At 32.4% G+C, this 19,958-nt stretch overlaps 2 protein-coding genes and 1 long non-coding RNA gene across 3 annotated transcripts; 2 read left to right on the top strand and 1 right to left on the bottom strand.

Moving 5' to 3' along the window:
- Positions 1 to 4,326: 4,326 nt before the first annotated feature.
- Positions 4,327 to 5,262, bottom strand: sel (canopy family protein seele). The gene is made up of 3 exons (XM_065511913.1): positions 5,122 to 5,262; positions 4,725 to 5,044; positions 4,327 to 4,647 (listed from the first exon to the last, which is right to left on the bottom strand). Exons 1-3 carry the CDS (start codon positions 5,210 to 5,212, stop codon positions 4,483 to 4,485), a joined length of 576 nt encoding a protein of 191 aa, XP_065367985.1. The 5' UTR covers positions 5,213 to 5,262; the 3' UTR covers positions 4,327 to 4,482.
- A 4,005-nt stretch (positions 5,263 to 9,267) lies between these two features.
- Positions 9,268 to 12,636, top strand: LOC135959629 (uncharacterized). The gene is made up of 2 exons (XR_010576551.1): positions 9,268 to 9,362; positions 12,314 to 12,636. It is a non-coding gene; the product is annotated as an uncharacterized LOC135959629 (long non-coding RNA).
- A 166-nt stretch (positions 12,637 to 12,802) lies between these two features.
- Positions 12,803 to 18,413, top strand: NAT1 (N-acetyltransferase 1; the record flags this gene model as incomplete). Its single annotated transcript, XM_065510614.1, has 4 exons — positions 12,803 to 14,560; positions 14,668 to 15,608; positions 15,686 to 17,493; positions 17,579 to 18,413. Coding segments are annotated over 4 exons (4,686 nt in total), but the record flags the coding sequence as incomplete, so codon positions are not given.
- Between the last annotated feature and the right edge of the window lie 1,545 nt (positions 18,414 to 19,958).

The following is a 19,958-nucleotide window of genomic DNA, read 5'->3' as shown; positions in this document are numbered from 1 at the left end:
ACAAAATACCAATATTTACTGAGTTTATTTTTTCATACAACGCAGTATTTTTTTGGATTAAATTTAAAACACAGTAGACTATCAGGCCTGTCACACATTTTGTTCGGTTAGTTTTAGGTTCTTCAAATTCAGTGTAATTTATTCCAATTTGATCCAATTGACATCCTTTTGATGCCCTTCACCATGAGTGTCAATGGTATATGTATGTATTGGAGTGTTCAAAAAAACCGGCAAATTTGAAAAAACGGTTTCCGGTTTAACCGAAAAAGTGTGTTTAAAAAAAAACGGTTTTGATTATTGTCTTTTAAAAAACCGGTTAACCGGTTTATATTAAATTTTTATTTAGCATTTTTGAATTTTTAAAGTTCTATCTTTATGCAATTATGTTATATCTTTTACGAATTATTGTCAAATGCTAAAATTTTCTATAAAATAAATCAATATTTTTAAAAATTGTATCAAAGTTTTTCATATACATATATGTTTGATTGAGCTTTAGAAAATATATTCCATTAAAACCGGTTAACCGTCTTACAAAAACCGGTTTGTCAAAAATCCGAAAAGTTAAAAAAACCGAAACCGGTGGAGTTTACAAAGATGAAAAAACCGGTTTATCATTCCGATCCCACAATATATACACATCTGCTCAAAATAATAGATACACCAAAATTTATTTTTTAAAAACGAAAAAAAATAATGGTATATTGTAAAATTATAAAAAAAATTCAGTCGATTTTTATTTATAGTTAAAAGGAGAGTAAAAAACAAAAACAAAATATTTCATAATTAATAATAAATATTATAAAGTAAATTAAATTTCTTAAATTTGGAAAAATTTGGTGCTCATAATAATAGATACATTTTTAAAAATTCTTATTAAACAAAAGCTAATAAATTTTATCTTAAAAAAATTAGTTTATTATTAAAGTAAAGCTAGTATCCAGTATATCCACCTTTGTTTTGTAAAACTTTCTCCACTCTTCTGGACATACTGGATATCAAGTTCTGACACTTCTCCAATGGAATCTCGTACCATATTTTTTGCGTTTTCTCCCATAAATCGTCTTTATTTTTGAAAACTTCCTTCGAAAGCCTTATCTTTAATTCACTCCACAAGTTTTCTATTGGGTTCAAGGCGAATTCATATAAGGTGACCTCATTAGCCCAGCTGATCATCAGCTGTTTTGCCCAAACTGTCAAAATTGTTGGCTTGTTGTTTACTTTCTAGTGCGCGCCAAAAAATTTAAAAAGTGAGAAAAAGCATAAAGTTTAAAAAGTGATATTAATAATAATAAAATCAATTTTAAAATATGCGTGTGTGCACTTATTGTAAATTTAAATATCCAAAGGGAAGTGGAACTTTGTTCCGCGTACCTAAAGATGAACTAAGTCGGAAGAAGTGGTATGAAATTTGCCGAGTAAATCTCTCGCCACACTCCCGTATTTGTTCCAAACACTTTTTGGCTTCCAGTATTAAATTTCTTTTGTTCACCACGCGTTTGAACTCTTCATCGATAATATTACCATTCTCCACAAGAAATAAAACAATAAATAAAAATAAATATAAATCTTTCACTGGTTTGTTGTTAAATTCCAGTTTATTATTAAATTCGCCTTGCTTTATACACAGCTGTTTTTTTGACAGATTGGGCAAGAAAGCAAAAACAAAATGTATGTTGTTTTTGTATTGTTGTACTTGTTGTAGGGATGAGGTCACCTTATATGAATTCGCCTTGATTGGGTTTAAATCAGGGGATTGGCTGGGCCAGCTTAAAACAGGTACGTTATTCTCCAAGAACCAGTTTTTAACTAATCTTGAACTATGTTTTGGGTCGTTGTCCTGCTGGAATGTCCATATTAATGGCATATTTTCCGATGCATATGGAAGCATTACGTTTTTCAATATGTCTCTATACCCACTAGCATTCATGGTATCTTCTATTCGGAATATCGGACCAACACCATTCCATGAAAAGCAACCCCAAACCATTATGTTTCCCCCGCCATGTTTTACCGTCTTTTTTGTAAATTTAACGTGGAATTCTTTTCCTTTTGGTCGGCGTACATTTCTTTGGCAGTCGTTTCCAAACAAATTTATTTTTGTTTCGTCGCTCCATAAAATATTTCTCCATTTTTTTCGCCTTCACACCCGGACCATTGTAATGCTCTTTAGCAAATTCTAATCTTGTCTATATATTTTTTTTGGCGCATTAGTGGCACTTTTCTGGCAATTCTTCCCGGCAATTTAGCTTGTAAAAGACGACGACGAACTGTTTGTGGACTGATTTCGTTACATAGCTCCGCAGAAATAGCTTTCGATGATATGAAAGGGTCTTTTTTAACCATAAGGACGATCCGCCTATCTGTTTCTGGACTGGTTTTCTTTGGTCTACCGCGAGTTTCTCGTTTTTGTTTTTTAGATAAAGCATTTTGGACAAAATGTAAAGATCTTCCTATGCTCTTTGCTATTTCCCGTAATGATTTTCCTTGATTTCTCATCGTTTGAACAATTTTTTTCTCATCTTCGGTACAATGATGATTTCGTCCCATTTTCTTCAAAAGAGTCCTATTTTTTATAAAATTGTTGCTAAAATTTAAATTATACTTACTGTTTCACGTAAATAGGAACAAAAAATTGCACAAAAAAAAAATTGTATATAAACAAATTACAAATTACTGATGTGTATCTATTTTTATGAGCAAATAATTTTTTGTAATTCAAATAAATTCGTTTTTAAAAATCAACATGAAAGCAAATAGTTGCCAGATTTTTGACTGACATGACATTGCCAGATAGAAATTTTAATAATATGATGTATTCTTAACGCTTGCGAGGAAATTTTCAATGTTACCGCCATTTAAATTTTTTCCAATTAGGTGTATCTATTATTTTGAGCAGATGTGTATATACATATTTTGGAATTTAATAGATAGCGGCGTCGATATAGCCATGTCCGTCTGTATATTGACAGACAGACAGCGCCCAACATACATGATTCATATATCGGGAATTATTCCGGCTGGGTCGCTATTTAAAATAGAGACAGTCGGCCCACAAATTAGATATAAGGAAAAAGCCAGAACAACCTTGATTTTTGACGTATTTTTGATCTATATGTATCAGGATTACTAATTCATTAATTTAGACAATATGGATATCCAATAAGTGATATGTATTTCAAAAGCCTTTAAAACGGCGTATATAAGACCAATTATTTTTCTCAAAATCGATAAAAATAATTTTTACCCCGATTTTTTTTTTATAACATTTTTTCAACTAATAAATTTAATTATTTAAATTAAAAAAAATTGTCATAAATTTTTGAAAATTTTAATTAGCGAAAAAAGCTAATTAAAAAAAATGTTTTAAATTTAGTTTACCTAAAAATATTTAAAAATTTTATTTTAAAGTATAATTTTGTGAAGGGTATATAAGATTTGGCACAGCTCTCTTTATATTAAAACAAGTGAAGTTTTTGGTATAGAAATTGATTAAAAATTTTAGAAAAACAAATAATTACAAAGAAATCCACTATGAAAACGGAAAGTGGTTGCATTTCGAAAGAAATTTTCGCGATATACGTAATTAATTCCACTTTCGATTAGAATGGCATTCTGTGACAGGCCTGTATATAATGAATTCCACAAGACATAACAAACAAATAGACCTACATATGGTCTTCAGATTTTCACATTTCAATTTGTATTTCTTTTAATTTCGAAAAGCTCGCGATTTTTTTTATAAAGAAAATTTTTTTTATTGATTAAAGATTAATCCTATTTAGGCTACATAATTAAAAAAAAATATTTTTTCACAAAAATTTACATCTTTTGGAAATGTTTTTCACGTAAAATTAATTATTTTAAATTAATAATTTTATTTTTCTAAATCCTCTTTTTGCTTTATTTATTAAAAATACACAAAAAACATTATATTGAATTAATTAGGGAATATTTTTCAAAATTCGAAAAAGAGAAATTTTTAAAAAAAAAACATTTTTGTTCTTACAAATGATAGATTTTTGATTAAATGTTGAAGTTATTACTGATTGACCACATATTATTAAAAAACACAGTATTGTTGTTTTTTTTCTCAAAAATGCTGTATTTACAAAATTATAGAAGTTTTTATTTAGATTTTTGCACTTTATGATCGATTCTTAATTAAATTTAGAAGTAATCATGGATTGTTCTTATTTCTCCAAAAATCAGAACATACATATTAACAAAGTATCAGTTTTGTACAAAAAACTATATTGTTGATAAGTAAATCTTATCATTGATTTACGTAGCTTTTCTAGAAAAAAAAAATATACAAAATTTCAATAAATTTTTATTTTCTATTTATTAAATGTTTGTATAAAATAAAATGTTAAATATTAACATGGATAATAAATTAATTTAAACATTTTCTATTAAGGCAGGCTTAGAAACGTTTTCAGTTTTGCATGGTAACTAAAGCAGTTTATTAACAATATAAAATCACAGTTCGTCTTTATCATCAAATTCATAGTCCTCCTGGAGTGGAGCATCTTTACAATACTTGGACTGTGAGGAACAAATTTGTATGTCTAAATTTTCGTCCAGTGTAGGTGACTGGAAGCTTTTTAAAAATGCCTCTTCGTGATCTTCCAAAATTTCTAGACACTATGCAACAAATATAATAGATTAATAAAACTTTAGAAACTAATCAATTAATAATAACAAATGTATATTATACTCACGTAATGTCCCAGGCTTTTGTTAAGATCTTCGTCTTGTATAAAGTCGACATTGCTTGACTCGGGATTCATTTTGCCATCAACCATAATTTTCATTAACATAAATTTACCAGTCTTTTTGTGGGTGGCCCTTAAGTAGTCTTCCATTCTATCACAAATCTTTTCCATGACTTCAGTTAAAAACATTTCGGATTTGGCCATAGGAACACTTTTGCTAATTGCATTTCCACTGGCATCCAATCTGAAACCACTGACATCTACTCTCTTGGCGGGATCTACTTTGGAAACTTCATCTTCGATTTCCTGCACGACCGCTTTGCAAACTTTAAGATTGGTATGAGGATGGAAATGAAAGAACTTTAGATACAATTTTAAAAATACGTAAAGTTATTTTACTCACCATGACATTTTACTTGCTCTGAGGTAAATTTTTGAGCTGATGATAGTGCAATGTAAGCACAAAGTGTTAAAATCACAACTTTATAAAACATTTTTGTTAATAATAAATACAAATTTAATAAAATTTGCTTTTATATGGTACGTTTCTATTTGGAACTTGTTGTCAATTACGTGGCCCAAGGCGAATTCATATAAGGTGTACTCGTTAGCCCAGTTGATCATCAGCTGGTTTACCCCAACTGTCAAAATTTGTGTTTATTTTGTTCACTTTCAAGTGCGCGCCATACACTTGTGTGTGTTTCTTTATTTTTAATGCGTCCACTTTTCTTCCGTTGTTTTATATTCAATTTCTTCTGTTTCTCCACGCGTTTGAACTCATAATCGAACATTTTAACATCCTCCACATTAAATGAAGCAATAAATAAAAATCTTACCCTGTGTTGTTAAATTCCAGTTTAATATTAAATTCGCCTTACTTTGTAGACAGTTGTTTCTTTTTTTTGACAGATGGGGTAAAAAGCGAAAACAAAATGTATATTGTTTTTGTACTGTTGTAGGGACGAGTACACCTTATATGAATTTGCCTTGACGTGGCCTTTTAGGCCACAGTTGCATATAAGTAGTAGTAGAGACCCTCCGGCTCACTTCAAATGACTTATACGCTCACGACTGTGTATTTCTTATGGAACTGATTAGTTTGAAGACCCCCCATTTCTAGCTACGAAAAACTCAATTTACTTTCTTGTTACACAATTTCCTATTTTAAGAATTGTTTTATTTTAAAATAACGATTAAATAAACAATTATTTAAATGCTATTATTAAGGTTAATCATTTCAAAAAATGGAAACACTCTGATTTTTTTTACACAACAAAAACTTGAACAAAATTCCACAAAAAATACAACTTTTTTTTTTGAATTTTATAGAATTATTATTTAAAAAAGGGCCCATATTGGAAAAAAAATTCGATTTTGCAAAAAAAAATTAAAAATTGTATTTCATGAGTTATAAAATATTTATTTTGATAGATATCCCACTCGCATCCAACTAAGGGACTAAAAATATCTTAAAGGAATGGACCTAAGCTTTCTTTTGACTAAAAAAAATGTTTAAAAGGCCCATTTTGAAAAAAAATTCGTATTTGCAAAAAAAAACTCAAAAATTTAAAGTCTTGAGTTAAAAAATATTTATTTTGATAGATATCCCACTCGCATCCCACTAAGCGACCAAAAGGGTCTTCATTTTGAAAAAAAAAGTCAACAAAGTTTTTGATTTTGCAAAAAAAGTAAAAAATTGTATGTTTTGAGTTACAAAATATTTATTTTGATAGATATCCCACTCGCATCCCACTAAGCCAAATAGGTGTTCAAGGAAAATATCTAAGCTTTATTTTAAGAAAAAAAGGGCCCATTTTAAAAAAAAGTCAAAAAAGTTTTTGATTCGGAAAAAAATATTAAAAATTTATTTTTTTTTAATATTTTTTTTTCGAAAAATTGAAGAAAGAGCTATCTAAACTATTTGGGACACATTTTGCTAAGAACAATAGGTAATAAGTTACATGGATAAGAAAAAACACCTGTTTGACCAAAATGTCAAAATTTTACCCCCTATAACTCAGAGAGTTCTCGACCGATCTTGTTGAAAAATTGTGTCTGAGTTCGGAAGACATCGATTTGAAAAGTTGGTTACTTGACATGAAATACCCATATATGTATATATTCTGGATCCTTATAGATAGCAGAGTCGATTAAGCCTGTTGAAATCAACTTTTCGAAGCCCCCAAACAACTTACATACAAGATTCATATATCAATATCTCCGGAATTCTTCCGGCTCGGTTTCTATTTAAAATCGAGAAAATAGGTCCAAATTTTGACCTATTTTTTGACCTATATTAAACATTTAAATTAGAGATTTATTTATTTATCATGTTGCTTCCATTTTTACTACATAAAATGTCCTAAATTTGTTTCACTTGCAACTATGTTCATAAATATTATAAAATTGTACATGACGGACATTTTTGTTCTTTTACGTAAATATTATATATTATAATAAATTGCATTATAATTGTATTATATAATGAATTAGTTCTTAACAAAACATGGTTTTCATATTTCAAATCGGATGAAAATTGTGAAAGTTATTCAAGTTTCCATTAACACATTTTTAGTACAGTAATTTTGACTTACCTGCACAATCAACTTTGCACGATATCTTGTCCAGGTAAGTTAAAAATGCACTTACCTGCTCATTAATGCTGGTAAGTGCATTTACAGTTTACTACCCAAAAAAGCAGCTAACGGCAAATAATTTACATGAAGCTTTGTGATTTTTCCGTCTAAAAATAACATCAGATTGATATTTTAGCTACTTTTAAAATTATTAAGAAGTTTACAACATATTTTTTCATTCAAAATCGTATTTTTCTTATTTGTTTTGATTTAATTTTGTATTAGGCAGCTAAATTAAATTTTTTTCATGAAAACCAGTTATAGCTTCCAAAGTATTATGCACTTATCTTAAATGTGCAGGTATGAACAATGCACTTAAATTAACGAATTTATATGGAGTTTGGTAAATAAATATACAAAACACAAGTTTTGTGCACTTACATATATGCAAAATGCTCTTAAGTAAAAGGCAGGTAAGTCAAAACTACTGTATTTGCTAAAAAATTAAAATATCTATTGTTGAAATTGAAAAATTACGAAAACAATGCGAAATTTTTTATAACATACCTAATTTCTTGAAATATACATTTCATACATACATTTTATGAAAGCTTAATTCTTTGCCTTTCCATAATTGTTTAAAATCGGTCTAAAAATGTGTGAGTTAGAGGTACTTAAGTACTACGACCTACCCTAAAACAGTTTGTTTTGAGGGTGTTTCAGAATCTTTCTCCCCACCTAGGCCTACAACCCCCATTTGGTCGCTATTCAAGTTCTGACAAAGTGTTATTTATAAATGTTATGAATTGAAATCAATGAAATCATAACATTTATGTTGAAACTTGTTTCTGTGTATGTAATCAGGTACATTTCTACTTACCATATCGCTTTCTACGGACGTTATTCCGATGGCGTTACCATCAGTCTCGTCCAAGAACTTCGTTTACTCCAAATACCACAATTTAGGTCTGTAAAGTTCATCTTTTGATGACCCTGACCTCATGCTGTTTTTTATCTTTTGGGCTTCTCTCGTATTGCGGCTTTAAATATGTTTATTTTCTTTAAAACGGTTACCCGGTTTGCCTCAGGATTCACCTCTTTCATCTTTTCAATCTGCAGGCTGATTGATCCCTTTTTCTTTGGCGTTGGGCCATCTTAAACAGCCACAAAGCTGGATCGCTCTGGTATATTTCCAGAAACTGGCTCCTGAATACATTCTTATTACTTCCAAAATTAAATTTTTCTCGAACGTTTTTTAAAATGGACTAGTAACAACAAAGTTACAAAAAACTAGAGTGTGATAAATATCTAAATATCTTTCCAAAATCACTACTGAAGCTTTTTTTAATTTTCAAAATTGGGTTCCATAATAGATTAAAATCAAAGTAAATTAATATTAATTTACTTTGATTAAAATATTAAATTTATTTTTTTTAGTTTCTTGTGAGTAGCAGTGGAACTTTTTTTTTTTGGAAATGGAGTTAACAACGTTAGAAAAACTAGAGATAATAAAGTGCTATCAATCTGGCAACTTTATACTCCTACTCCAGCTCACGCGGCTGACATCAGCAGCTCACATGCTCACGCCTGTGTATTTCTTATGTGAATTTTTGGCTGATAGACCCCCCAAATATAAACCGTAAAAACTTCATATAAAAACAAGTAAGAGAACTATATTCGGCTGTGCCGAATCTTATATACCCTTCACCAAATTATACTTCAAAATACCAATTTTAAATATAAATAAGGGTATAAAATTTTTTTGCTGATGTCGCCGCCCATGGCGGCCGCGGTGTTGCCACTTCAACTTGTAAAAGCCGCTCATGTCAGCCGCGGTGTTGCCACTACATAGTCACAAAGTATAACATAGTGTTGTATTCAGGAGACTTATACAAAAGCTACATTTTCTAGAAACTCACTTTTCTAAACTTGGCATCACTTTGCGACCAATTGACGACAATATTCGTAAAATACGAATGTTGTGTGGTTTTTATTTCACTTGATATTTGTCTTTGGAATTTCGTCTCTTTGTGCATCGATTCTGCAGTGAAAAATATTTTACATAGAGGTAAGTTTATTAAAAATATATAAAAGTGTGTAAAAATTGTATATTTAAGCCCAAAGCAAATAAAAACATTAAAAATTGCTGTTAATATTAAAATATTTAAGTTTTCCTAAAGTAAAACGTGAGTGTGTGTGTGTACATATGAGAAAAATGAGACATCGATGATATTAAATTTTTTTCTATACTCGGGGCTTGGCTAACTGGCGGAAGCAGCCTTGAAATACAATAAAACAGAATCAATAATTGCATATTATTACAAACACTGGAAAACAAAATGTATTTAATAAACTTAAAAACAATCTAACGGTAATAATGTAAAGTCAAAATTAAATGTAAAATGTTAAAGATGTTGAAAGCATTGATTAATCAAGATGGCGGCTATAGTTGAAGAAAATATTTTTTCTTTCAACCATATAATGAAAAAAAGAGACTACGTTTACAAAACAAATGGCGTTTTTGTGAGTATGAATAGCTAAGAAAAACCCCGCCACTTGAGGAGACTCACAGCTTCACTTTGTTTGTAGAAAATTTCACTTTGTATACTATCTACAATGTATTTAATGGAAATTATACTGCATATATTTATCGTTTTTTATTGTACTAAGAAGAACTTTGACCTTTAAAAGTTTTTATAAAAATTATAATTGGAGACAATTATTATTTTTTATTGGTTTACAAAAATGATTTCAGAAAATTACATAGTACATTTGTTATCTGTAAAAATCGTTAAAAACAATTTTGTAGCTCTCTTAAAAAAAATTGAGGTCAAAATAATATGAAATGTAGGTTGCCCATTTTGTTGCTGTATTTTCTACAGGGGATGCCACAAAAATATAACCTCAAATTGGAAAATAGCAAATTTTAGTGTGGAGTGAAAAATAATTTTCAACCCTCGTTAGTTGTGTAAATTTACAAGGATTAGTTAGGGTGATTTTTATTAACACCCTCAAAAAATTTCTCAGAAAAAAACACCCTTATAATTTAAGAAAAACTACCCAAATTTGAAAAATGAAATCAATGACCTGTTTATAATATATAGACACAAAGACAATCGTTTGTAGAAAAAAAGTGCATTGCTCCTGGTTCCAAAGGACTTGTACGTTATTGACTCTCTCTCCTCTCGCTTTTTATTTCTACATTCGCATCATATTGTGATCATTTTATGTATGTATTGTTTTGTGTGTGTGTGTGTGTATGTATGTATCATTATTTTGTGACGTTTTTAAAATTGTTTAGTTCATGCATTTTATTATATTTTTTCACCTTGTGTTAGGTTTTTTGTTTATTCTATAATTCTTTCTTTGTACTGGAAGAACAAAGAAAGTTTCCACATTTACAGCCAGACAAACACGTACAAACAAGTATAGATACACACATCCATACACAGTACATACATCCCCACACTAGTAAACATTGAATGGATCTGAATGATTCATTATTAAACCACTGGTAAATTCTGTTAACCTCAAATTAAAATAAAACAAAAAAACATGTTTATTATGTGAGTGTATTTTAATTAAACAGTTTTTAAACTTGGTGTTTATATTGAAATACATATTTTTTTTTATATAAAATTAGCTTTTCTTTTTTTATTTAAGAGAAACGAAAACATTAATTTGCAAAAACGTCCTTCTCCAACCAGACAAACAAGTGAAATTTTGTATTGAAACTGGTTTTTCAATATATGAATAAATAAAAAAAGTGTATGTAGATATAAAAACAAACAAAACTTTGTACGAATTAGCTCACGCTCATTTTAAAATAAAATGCACTTGTAGCTGCTTTGTTAACTCAGTATGTAAACACAGCATTGTATTTCGTGCTTTTATAAAATTTCAGCTCGGTGCTTTTTATAGTGTTTCCGGAAAAATTGGTGACACTAATTTTAAAATTTGCAATTCATTGAAAAATTATTTTTACTACAAACAGTAATAACTAACATTTTGAAATCACACGTTAATTTTTTAAATATATTGGGAAACCACTTACAGAATTTGTAATCCTTTTTTCCGTTTTCTTCCTATCACGGTACATTTAATGTATAGTGTACTCATTAGCCCAGCTGATCTTCAGCTGTTAACATTCCAACTGTAAATATTTGTGTTTGATAACATTGGAAAGTGACAAAATTAAAAACAGTTTAAAAATTTAATAATAATAATGCATTTTATTCTAATTCTGTTGAAATCAACTTTCCGAAGCCCCCAAATAACTTATATACATACATCATAAAAATTTACTTATATAGGTACCTACATATTTTTAAAAGCAAAAGTGTAAAGGAATAAGAGGAAGTTCTAATGTATTGTGTGCTAATGTGCTTTTTTTTACCACTTTACCAGCCGAAGTACTCTACATTGTAAATACCTCTAATTATTTTTGAAATTTGTGATTAATTTTTGTGTATTAAAAATTTACCCTATCAAAGAATTTGATTGCACGTATTTCGATGAAGTTTTATTAATTTTAATAAAAATTATAGGTACCTACTTTACCTACTTTACCTTTTTTTTTTTTTTTTTTTTTTGTTGCGAAAAATGCGTTTTTTTCATTAGTTCAATGTCTTTTGAAATAAAAAAAAAATTGACAACGCTGACTTGTAGTTATAAATGGGAGAGTGAGGATTTTTGTTTACAATCACTCTCTCAACGCACGTTACGCATGAAACATTTACAAATTCTTACTATCACGCAGACTCGCGATTAAATGAAATTTGTTTTGGTTCTAATAGCTAAATATAATACGTTCATAAGTTTAAAAGTTTATTATAGTTCTAATACCACTCATTGTACTCACATACATACATAAATCGGTTTCTTTCGTCGCTGTTATTGGCCCATATTTGCTTTTAGAAATAAATAAGTATTCGGTGAAACTTTCCAATTCCTTTTTCGTTACCACTCACTACCACCCGAAATATATTAATTGAATTTGTATTTTTCTTTTACTTTCAGGACTTCAAGACATCTATCTAGAAATAAAGAAAAAAAATAAGGGATTTTTATTCCGCTTTAAATTTTTAGATCAAATTAAAATCTTTATTTTAAAGACCAAATAATTTAAATTTAAATCATAGAAATCTTTTAAATAATTTTATTTGTTGAAATTTTCAAATTTTAACTTAAAAAATAAATAAAAGAAAATCAAATCAAACGGTTTCGCGTCGTGTAACTTGTGTAATAATAAATCAATAGTATTTTGATAAATAAGTGTAACTTTGTGTTTGTTGTAAACGAGTAAGAACAAGAAGTAAAAGAAAAATTGCTTCCAAACAATTATTTCAAAAAAAGATAGAAGAATAAAAACTTAAATTGCATTGTCCTTGTTCAGGAACAGTGCTAGTTAATAATAAAACAAAATAAAGAAAGAAACAAACTCAAATATATAAAAAACCAGCAACCGATATATCGTGTTGCAGGACTATTATATATTCGTAAATATATAGAATATTTGTTTGCCCCTGTGTTCTTTTTAAAGTTTTCACCATTCCTCATTCAACGCTAAACACTCATTTCTCTCAGTCTTACGACGATCCAAGACAGCGTTGGAATTCCACCAACACTGTAGAGCCACCAGAAGCAGCTCTTGCTAATAATTTCGCGTTGCAGGACCGCAATTATAAAACAAGCACCATTGAGGGAGGCAGCAGTACCGGTGATCCAAGCATCGGAGGCAGCAATTTGAAGCTAGCAATAACGGCTAATCAAAGCGATTCTGAGTGTTTTAACGACAGCTTTAACAATCGAGGAGGGGGCGGAGGCCAATCCCCGCCGACACCTACTGTCGGGAAAACCCTGCTTAATACCAGTGCTAATCTTTTGCCCATTACCACTGCATCGGACACCTTTAATAATTTGAAGAATCTCCTAAAGATCGATAAAGGCTCCTCGCCGACTAACGGCGGAGGTAATCACAGCGGCGGCAGCAGCGGCAAACGTGTGAACAACGAAGGGGGTAACGGCAGTTATAAGCGCTCTCCCAATTCCGGTGAAGGCCGCAATAACTTGAACGGCGCTGGCAACAGATCTGGAGCTTCTACTGCTTCGGGACACTTTTCGACTGGTTATAACAAGAATTCCGCCAAAATTCGTCAACACGATTCTGAAGTAAGCCCACGGCCTCGACGATCTTTCCAGAGTGATTCGTCGTCGTCGCGTTACTATAACAAAAATAGTGACATTTTGGGAGGCTCTCAAGCTGGTGGTATTGGCAACAACGCTAACACTGGCAACGGAGGCAACCCATACAACAACAGCAACACTGGAGGAGGACGCGGCGGTTCACTAAACGCAAACAACAACGATAACGGTGGACGCAGCGGACACGAGGGAAGAGGAGGCGGTTACAATAACCACAACAGCAACTACAACGAGGGCGGTCGACGTAACTATCAACCGCACAACTCACAATCTGATGGCGGCTATACACGCAACATAAATTCGAGCTCTGGAAGCAACTACCGCTCACACCAGGGCTCACGTTACGAAAACGGCAATGGAAACGGACAACAGCGTCAGTACGGTTCATCAACTAACACTGGCTACAACAACAACTACAACAATAGCAAATCATACGGATCCCGATCAAACGCCAATGATGGCAATCTAAACGGCAACAACAACTCCAATTATCGTTCATCTCAAAGAGAGAGAGGTGGTGACCGCGAGCGCGAAAGAGACGATTACGTAGGCAATAATTATCGGGATTACGAAGACTCCCCTCGTGGAGGAGGCGGCGGCGGGCGTTATAACAATAACGGCAACCAAAACAACAATTCGGTTCAAAACGGTTCTTCGGATAGCAACACAAATAGTTTAGAACGTCGTTTACCCCCTTCTGCTTTACGTCAGTCGGGCGGAGAACGCGGCGGCGGTGCCGGTGGTTATTCGGATTATCGCGGCGATCGTTCATCTAACGACAACAATTCGAACAATAGGTCATTGAATAATCGCTCACCATCCACACGCGCAGGAGATAATGCATTGGGTGGTGGTCACTCATCGTCAGTACCATCATCGACCGTAAATTCGTCATCATCATCGCGTGGCATTTCGCCAAATTCGCCAGCTTTAGCAAACGCAAGCCAGCATCCTACACCGGCTCCTACACCTCCACCATCGGCTGGACGTTGGGTGCCACCATCTTTGCGTCCTCAGCATGGACTTTCTCAAGCCGAAAAGAATGATGCAGTTTTCAGAAAGGTACTTACTTTTTTCTAACACCCACATAATCCACCTATAACCAATATTGTTTAACTTAACTTTAACTAACTTTTCGTGATGTTTGTTGGACTTTTTGTATTCTCTAGGTTCGCGGTATTCTCAATAAATTGACTCCAGAAAAGTTCCAAGAACTAAGCGACGAATTACTCAAACTTGATTTAAATTCAATTGTTATTTTGAACGGCGTTATTTTACTTATTTTCGATAAGGCATTGGATGAGCCTAAATACTCGTCTATGTACGCACAGCTGTGCAAACGGCTATCAGAAGAAGCTCCATCATTTGAAAAGGATTCAAACAGTTCGTGCACATTCTTAAGACTACTGATCGCGGTCTGTCGTGACAAATTTAATAATCGTTTAAAGCGTGACGTCGCCGACGGAGATACGCAATTCAATAAGGTACATCGTCCTCAACAAGCAGCAGCCGAAAATGAAGCCGACGAAGAGGAACGTCGCCACTTGGCCAAACAGCGCATGCTCGGCAATGTCAAATTCATCGGCGAGCTACACAAGTTGGACATGCTCTCCAAGAACGTGCTACATCAGTGCATTATGGAGTTGCTGGATAAGAAAAAGAAACGTACGGCCTCGAAGGAAGAAATGTGCGAGGACATGGAGTGCTTGGCACAGTTGCTCAAGACGTGCGGCAAGAACTTGGATTCAGAACAGGGCAAAGAGCTGATGAACCAGTACTTTGAGACATTGGAACGTCGTTCAAAATCTACTGACTATCCACCCAGGATACGCTTTATGCTAAAAGATGTCATCGAATTGCGTGAAAACAACTGGATACCTCGCAAGGTGGTCAACACTGAGGGCCCAGTGCCGATCAAGCAAATACGCAGCGATGATGAGCCATTAATACGCACTCCGTTCACTAATCGCAACCGTGATATGCGCAATAATCGTGACGATCGTGATAGTGACAACTGGATGAATCGCTTAACGATCAATTTACAACCGGGAGGTTTAAATGACATGTTTTCGGGATTGAGTGTTACGGGATCATCACCAATTATATCACCGTAAGTACACAAATCCACGTTCTCGTTAATTCGATCCGCTTTCATTTATTTCTCTATTTCTATTCTCATTTTTAAAGATTCACCACTCCTGTAGGAAACAACCGATCATACAACAATAGAGATCATCGCAATAATCAAGGCGGCAATGGTAATTACAACAACCGTTACAACAAACACAATAACCAAAATGGTCTAGGCAGTGGCGGTGATCGCGGTCATCGCGAAGATCGCCAACATCAAAGAGGTGGTGATCAATCCGGATCCCAGTACAACAATAATGGTGGCAATCAATTGAACATGACTAGTAAGGAATTGGCACCCCGTTTCAAGCGTAATCTCATCTCAACAAATCAAGACTCTGTTGAGAATTTGCAAATGAGACCAGCTGCAAATTCATTGCTTTTTAAGGCAGCCTCACAAAATCATAAACTTCCATCTATGCTGCCGATGTCTACACCACCCAACGGAAGCCACCAAAGCAATGTTGGGCCTTCCACAGGTGGATTTGGGGGAGGATTCAACCAAAAAAATGACACACAGTTGTCGAATGCTCAATATCCCCTCTTGGGCACACCAACATCGCACCTGAGCTCATCCCAACAAAATGCTCGACCATCTTCCACGCCATCAGCCGAAGCAGAATACAAGAACTCACAGAACTTGGGCAATAACGAGAGATCCTTGAAAAACACTTCATCCAATCCCAACTTTTCTAGCAATTCCTCCATCAATCAGAGAAACACTGGAGGCTTCGATCACCAGGAGGATGGCAATGAAAAGAAATCGCTTCTTAATACACCTCAGGTGCAGCTGATAACAAAACAGGGATCAACTGAAAAAACTCCCGGTGCTAATGGATCCGCAAAGCAACAAAAGAAGGAAAAGACCTTCAACAAAGAAGAGGTGCTTAAGAAAACTGCCACCTACATCAAAGAGAAATTCTTCTACACCCCAATAGAAGACTTAATCAATGAAAATTCTGAAAATGAACACGAAAACAAATCAAACCCCATTGATAAGCAATTGAACGAAGTAGTTGAAGGTTTCTTGGAATTAAAAGTTCCAGAAAAGTGTATGAAAGATGTTTGCATCAGTACAGTCTTAGATGTTTTGGAAATAGCAGATGAACAATATTTGGATCGCGTTCTCAACTTTTTGCAAGCCCTCAAGAAGCAGGCCAACATTAAGCCCAACCTTCTGCTCGAGGTCTTCAAACATGTGGTCAAGAAAATGAATGAACGCGAAGCGCTAAACCCGCGTATAACAACATTTGTCGCCAATCTATTGGCAAAGGCCACAGTGGGAGATACATGTCTTTTGAAACTCAATGATATTGCCAACTACACAGACAACGGCCAGCATTATCCATTATTCTTACTGGTGCTCCAACAGTTACACAAGAACATTGGCAAAGAGCAATTAGAGGACCAGTTCCGTGCTAGCAAAGTTGATTTAATGAATTGTCTGCCTGAAGCCGATCGCAATAAGACTCGTTTAGCAGAAATTCTTGATGATCGCTCGTTGACATTCCTCTATCCGTTGTTAAAAGTACAAGCTGAAATGAACAAACAATTAACAACCGATCCCGACCCAACTAATTTCTACAAATGGATCAAGGCCAATGTCGATGCCAAATACTACAAAGAGGAAGGTTTTATTAATGCCCTCATGACAGTCGTAGTCAAATATGTGACCTCACAAACCAGCTTCCCCGAGGGAACAGATATCAAAAATTGCCCCGACAAAGCAACCATACAGAAGGAAGAAAGCTTATTACACAAATACTGCCAAATACTGAAATCCTTCTTGGGACACAGCATCGACTTGCAATTGATTGCCATCTATGCTCTACAAGTCTTTTGCGTAAATGAAAATTTCCCCAAAGGTAAGCACTACTTCTTCCCCCACCATTGCTTTGTATAGTTTTTAACTCCATATTTATTTCGTTGTTATTATTATTATTATTTCAGGTATGCTATGCCGTTGGTTCAAATATTTGTACGAAGCTGAAGTTATATACGAAGAGACATTCATACATTGGAAAGAGGAAATATCTGACAAGTATCCTGGCAAGGGTACCGCTTTATTCCAGGTTAATAACTGGCTGACTTGGTTGCAAGAAGCTGAATCAGAAGATGATGAAGATTAAATATAATTATCAAAAATCGTTCAAAGAAAGCGGCAACAACCATATGATAAAATACAATTAGATTTTTAACAAATTACCTTACCCCCCTTACTTTTAAATAATTTAAAACAAATCATTCATTTCTTTAATAAAACCTAGCTCCATTATCTATATAATTATTTTTTTTTTCCAATAACATACATAAATAAATTTTCTTTTAGTCGAATTTAAAAAGAAAATGAAAACATACAACTAAAAACTCCCGAAATAATGTAAATCAATATACATATATTATAGAAGCACTTCTGCGCAACACAATTTCGTTGTTTGCCATTCAAAAAATATACTGACTCAAATTCTTAATAACTAATTTTCCTCCCTCTTTCCACAAGATATACTATATATATATATTTTTTTTAATTTTTAACACTTATTGACAAAATTTAGCAAACACAAAGATTATAGAAATTAATGAGATGTTTAAAAAAAAAACGAAATTCAAATTTACTCTTGAAAACATAAAAAACAAAAACAAAATAAATGAACTTATCAATTAAAATATCGATCAAACAAAAATTAATAATTTCAAATTGTATTCAATAGATATAGAGATAAATATAAAATTATAAACAAAAACTATAAAAAAGAAATAAAGCGAAAATAACAGCCAAACGCAATTAATGTAGTGTTTTACTTCATAAATATGTGGTTGAAATTGTTTGTGAAATTTGTTTTTGTGTGCTTTCGCTACCCCAATCGTAGTAAAATAAGAAAGGTTATTTTTTGCTATAATTTTAAAGGGTATATCAAGATATGTAAGGTTGTTTAAAAAATACTAAAAATCTTTAATAACATTATAATTTACATGACGTTTGAAGACTCACACAATAATAGTTATTTAACTAACTATTCGATTATAAATGTTAAATTACCATTATTTCAATGCCTCCCATTTTTTTCTCCAATTCAATTTTTAGCCCAACTACTTTCAATAATAGAGAAGTATGTAAATTCTAAAATAGTTTAAAGATTCTCACAATAATAGTTCTCCAGATATTTGAAATTAATTATTTACTTTGTATTGTTGATTCCACGCACACGGCTCTGATCCCATCCATTTACATTCCAACTACAAACAATGCTATAATAACTCATGCAAAGTATTGAGTATAAAAGTTGTGCATATATTTGTTAACTCAACAACGGATATTAGATAAAGAATATCGTCACCTTAAATGCAAGCGGACGTAACTACACTTTTATATTTTTTTTACAGGAGAAGCAAAAAACGTTATACAACCAATAATAATAAAGTCCTTTTGAATTTCTTTACTTTAATAAAGTTGTAATTTTTGATCGCAGGGGTCTAAAAATTTGAGTGAGCATGTACCTATGAAGTTTCATAAAAAACAACCATAACCAATCAAAAACTCGATTTTGAATTTTTGTGTAGTTATGTTCGTTTGCATTTAAGTGACGATATTAACCTTACTCCTTGTTCCAATCCCGTTCATTTTGATCCTAACTATGTAAAATGGTAATAAAATAAAATGGATTTGAAGTAATTTACCCAAAGTTTTAAGGCATGGATGGTGACAAGCCCAGTGTTATGATCCCACCCATTTTTATTTAATCTGTGTACAATGGTAACAAAATAACTCATGTCAAGTTTAGAGGCCTTTATTGTTACAATTCTCCAGAAATTCAATACTAACTATTTACTATATATGGGACAGGTCATGACCACTTATCCAATACCGCCCATTTTGTTCGCAACAGCTGTTTATTGTTTACAAAATTCCTTCTAAAAATTTCACAACATGGTATTTTTTTCCACGTGAACAAATTTTATGAACGAAAAATGGGAAAAGGGAACACATTTCCTGTGAAATATTGATTCGCGATAGGGGTGATATAGTTTTCTGATTTTTAAAAATTCAATTGCAAAAAACAAACAAAAACCTTCATAAAATACAACTCTACAATAAATTGCAACCCTAAATTCACAAAAGCGCTACGTTACTACGAGTAGTCGTACCTTTGAGAATAAGTTAACATTTAATGCGTTTTCTAAATACCTATATAAAAATAGTTTTTGACCCAATGTATGAAATAAACTTCATTTTAAAAACACTTTTTAACACTTTTCCATTTATAAGCAGTAAAAAATAGTACAACTTCACTATAAATATGTACGTAAATAGAAAAATATTTGTAACGAG

The sequence above is a fragment of the Calliphora vicina genome, chromosome 5 (assembly GCF_958450345.1).
Source record: "Calliphora vicina chromosome 5, idCalVici1.1, whole genome shotgun sequence".
In the NCBI taxonomy this organism is placed as follows: Eukaryota; Metazoa; Arthropoda; class Insecta; order Diptera; family Calliphoridae; genus Calliphora; species Calliphora vicina.
This window is presented reverse-complemented; position numbering and strand designations above follow the sequence as displayed.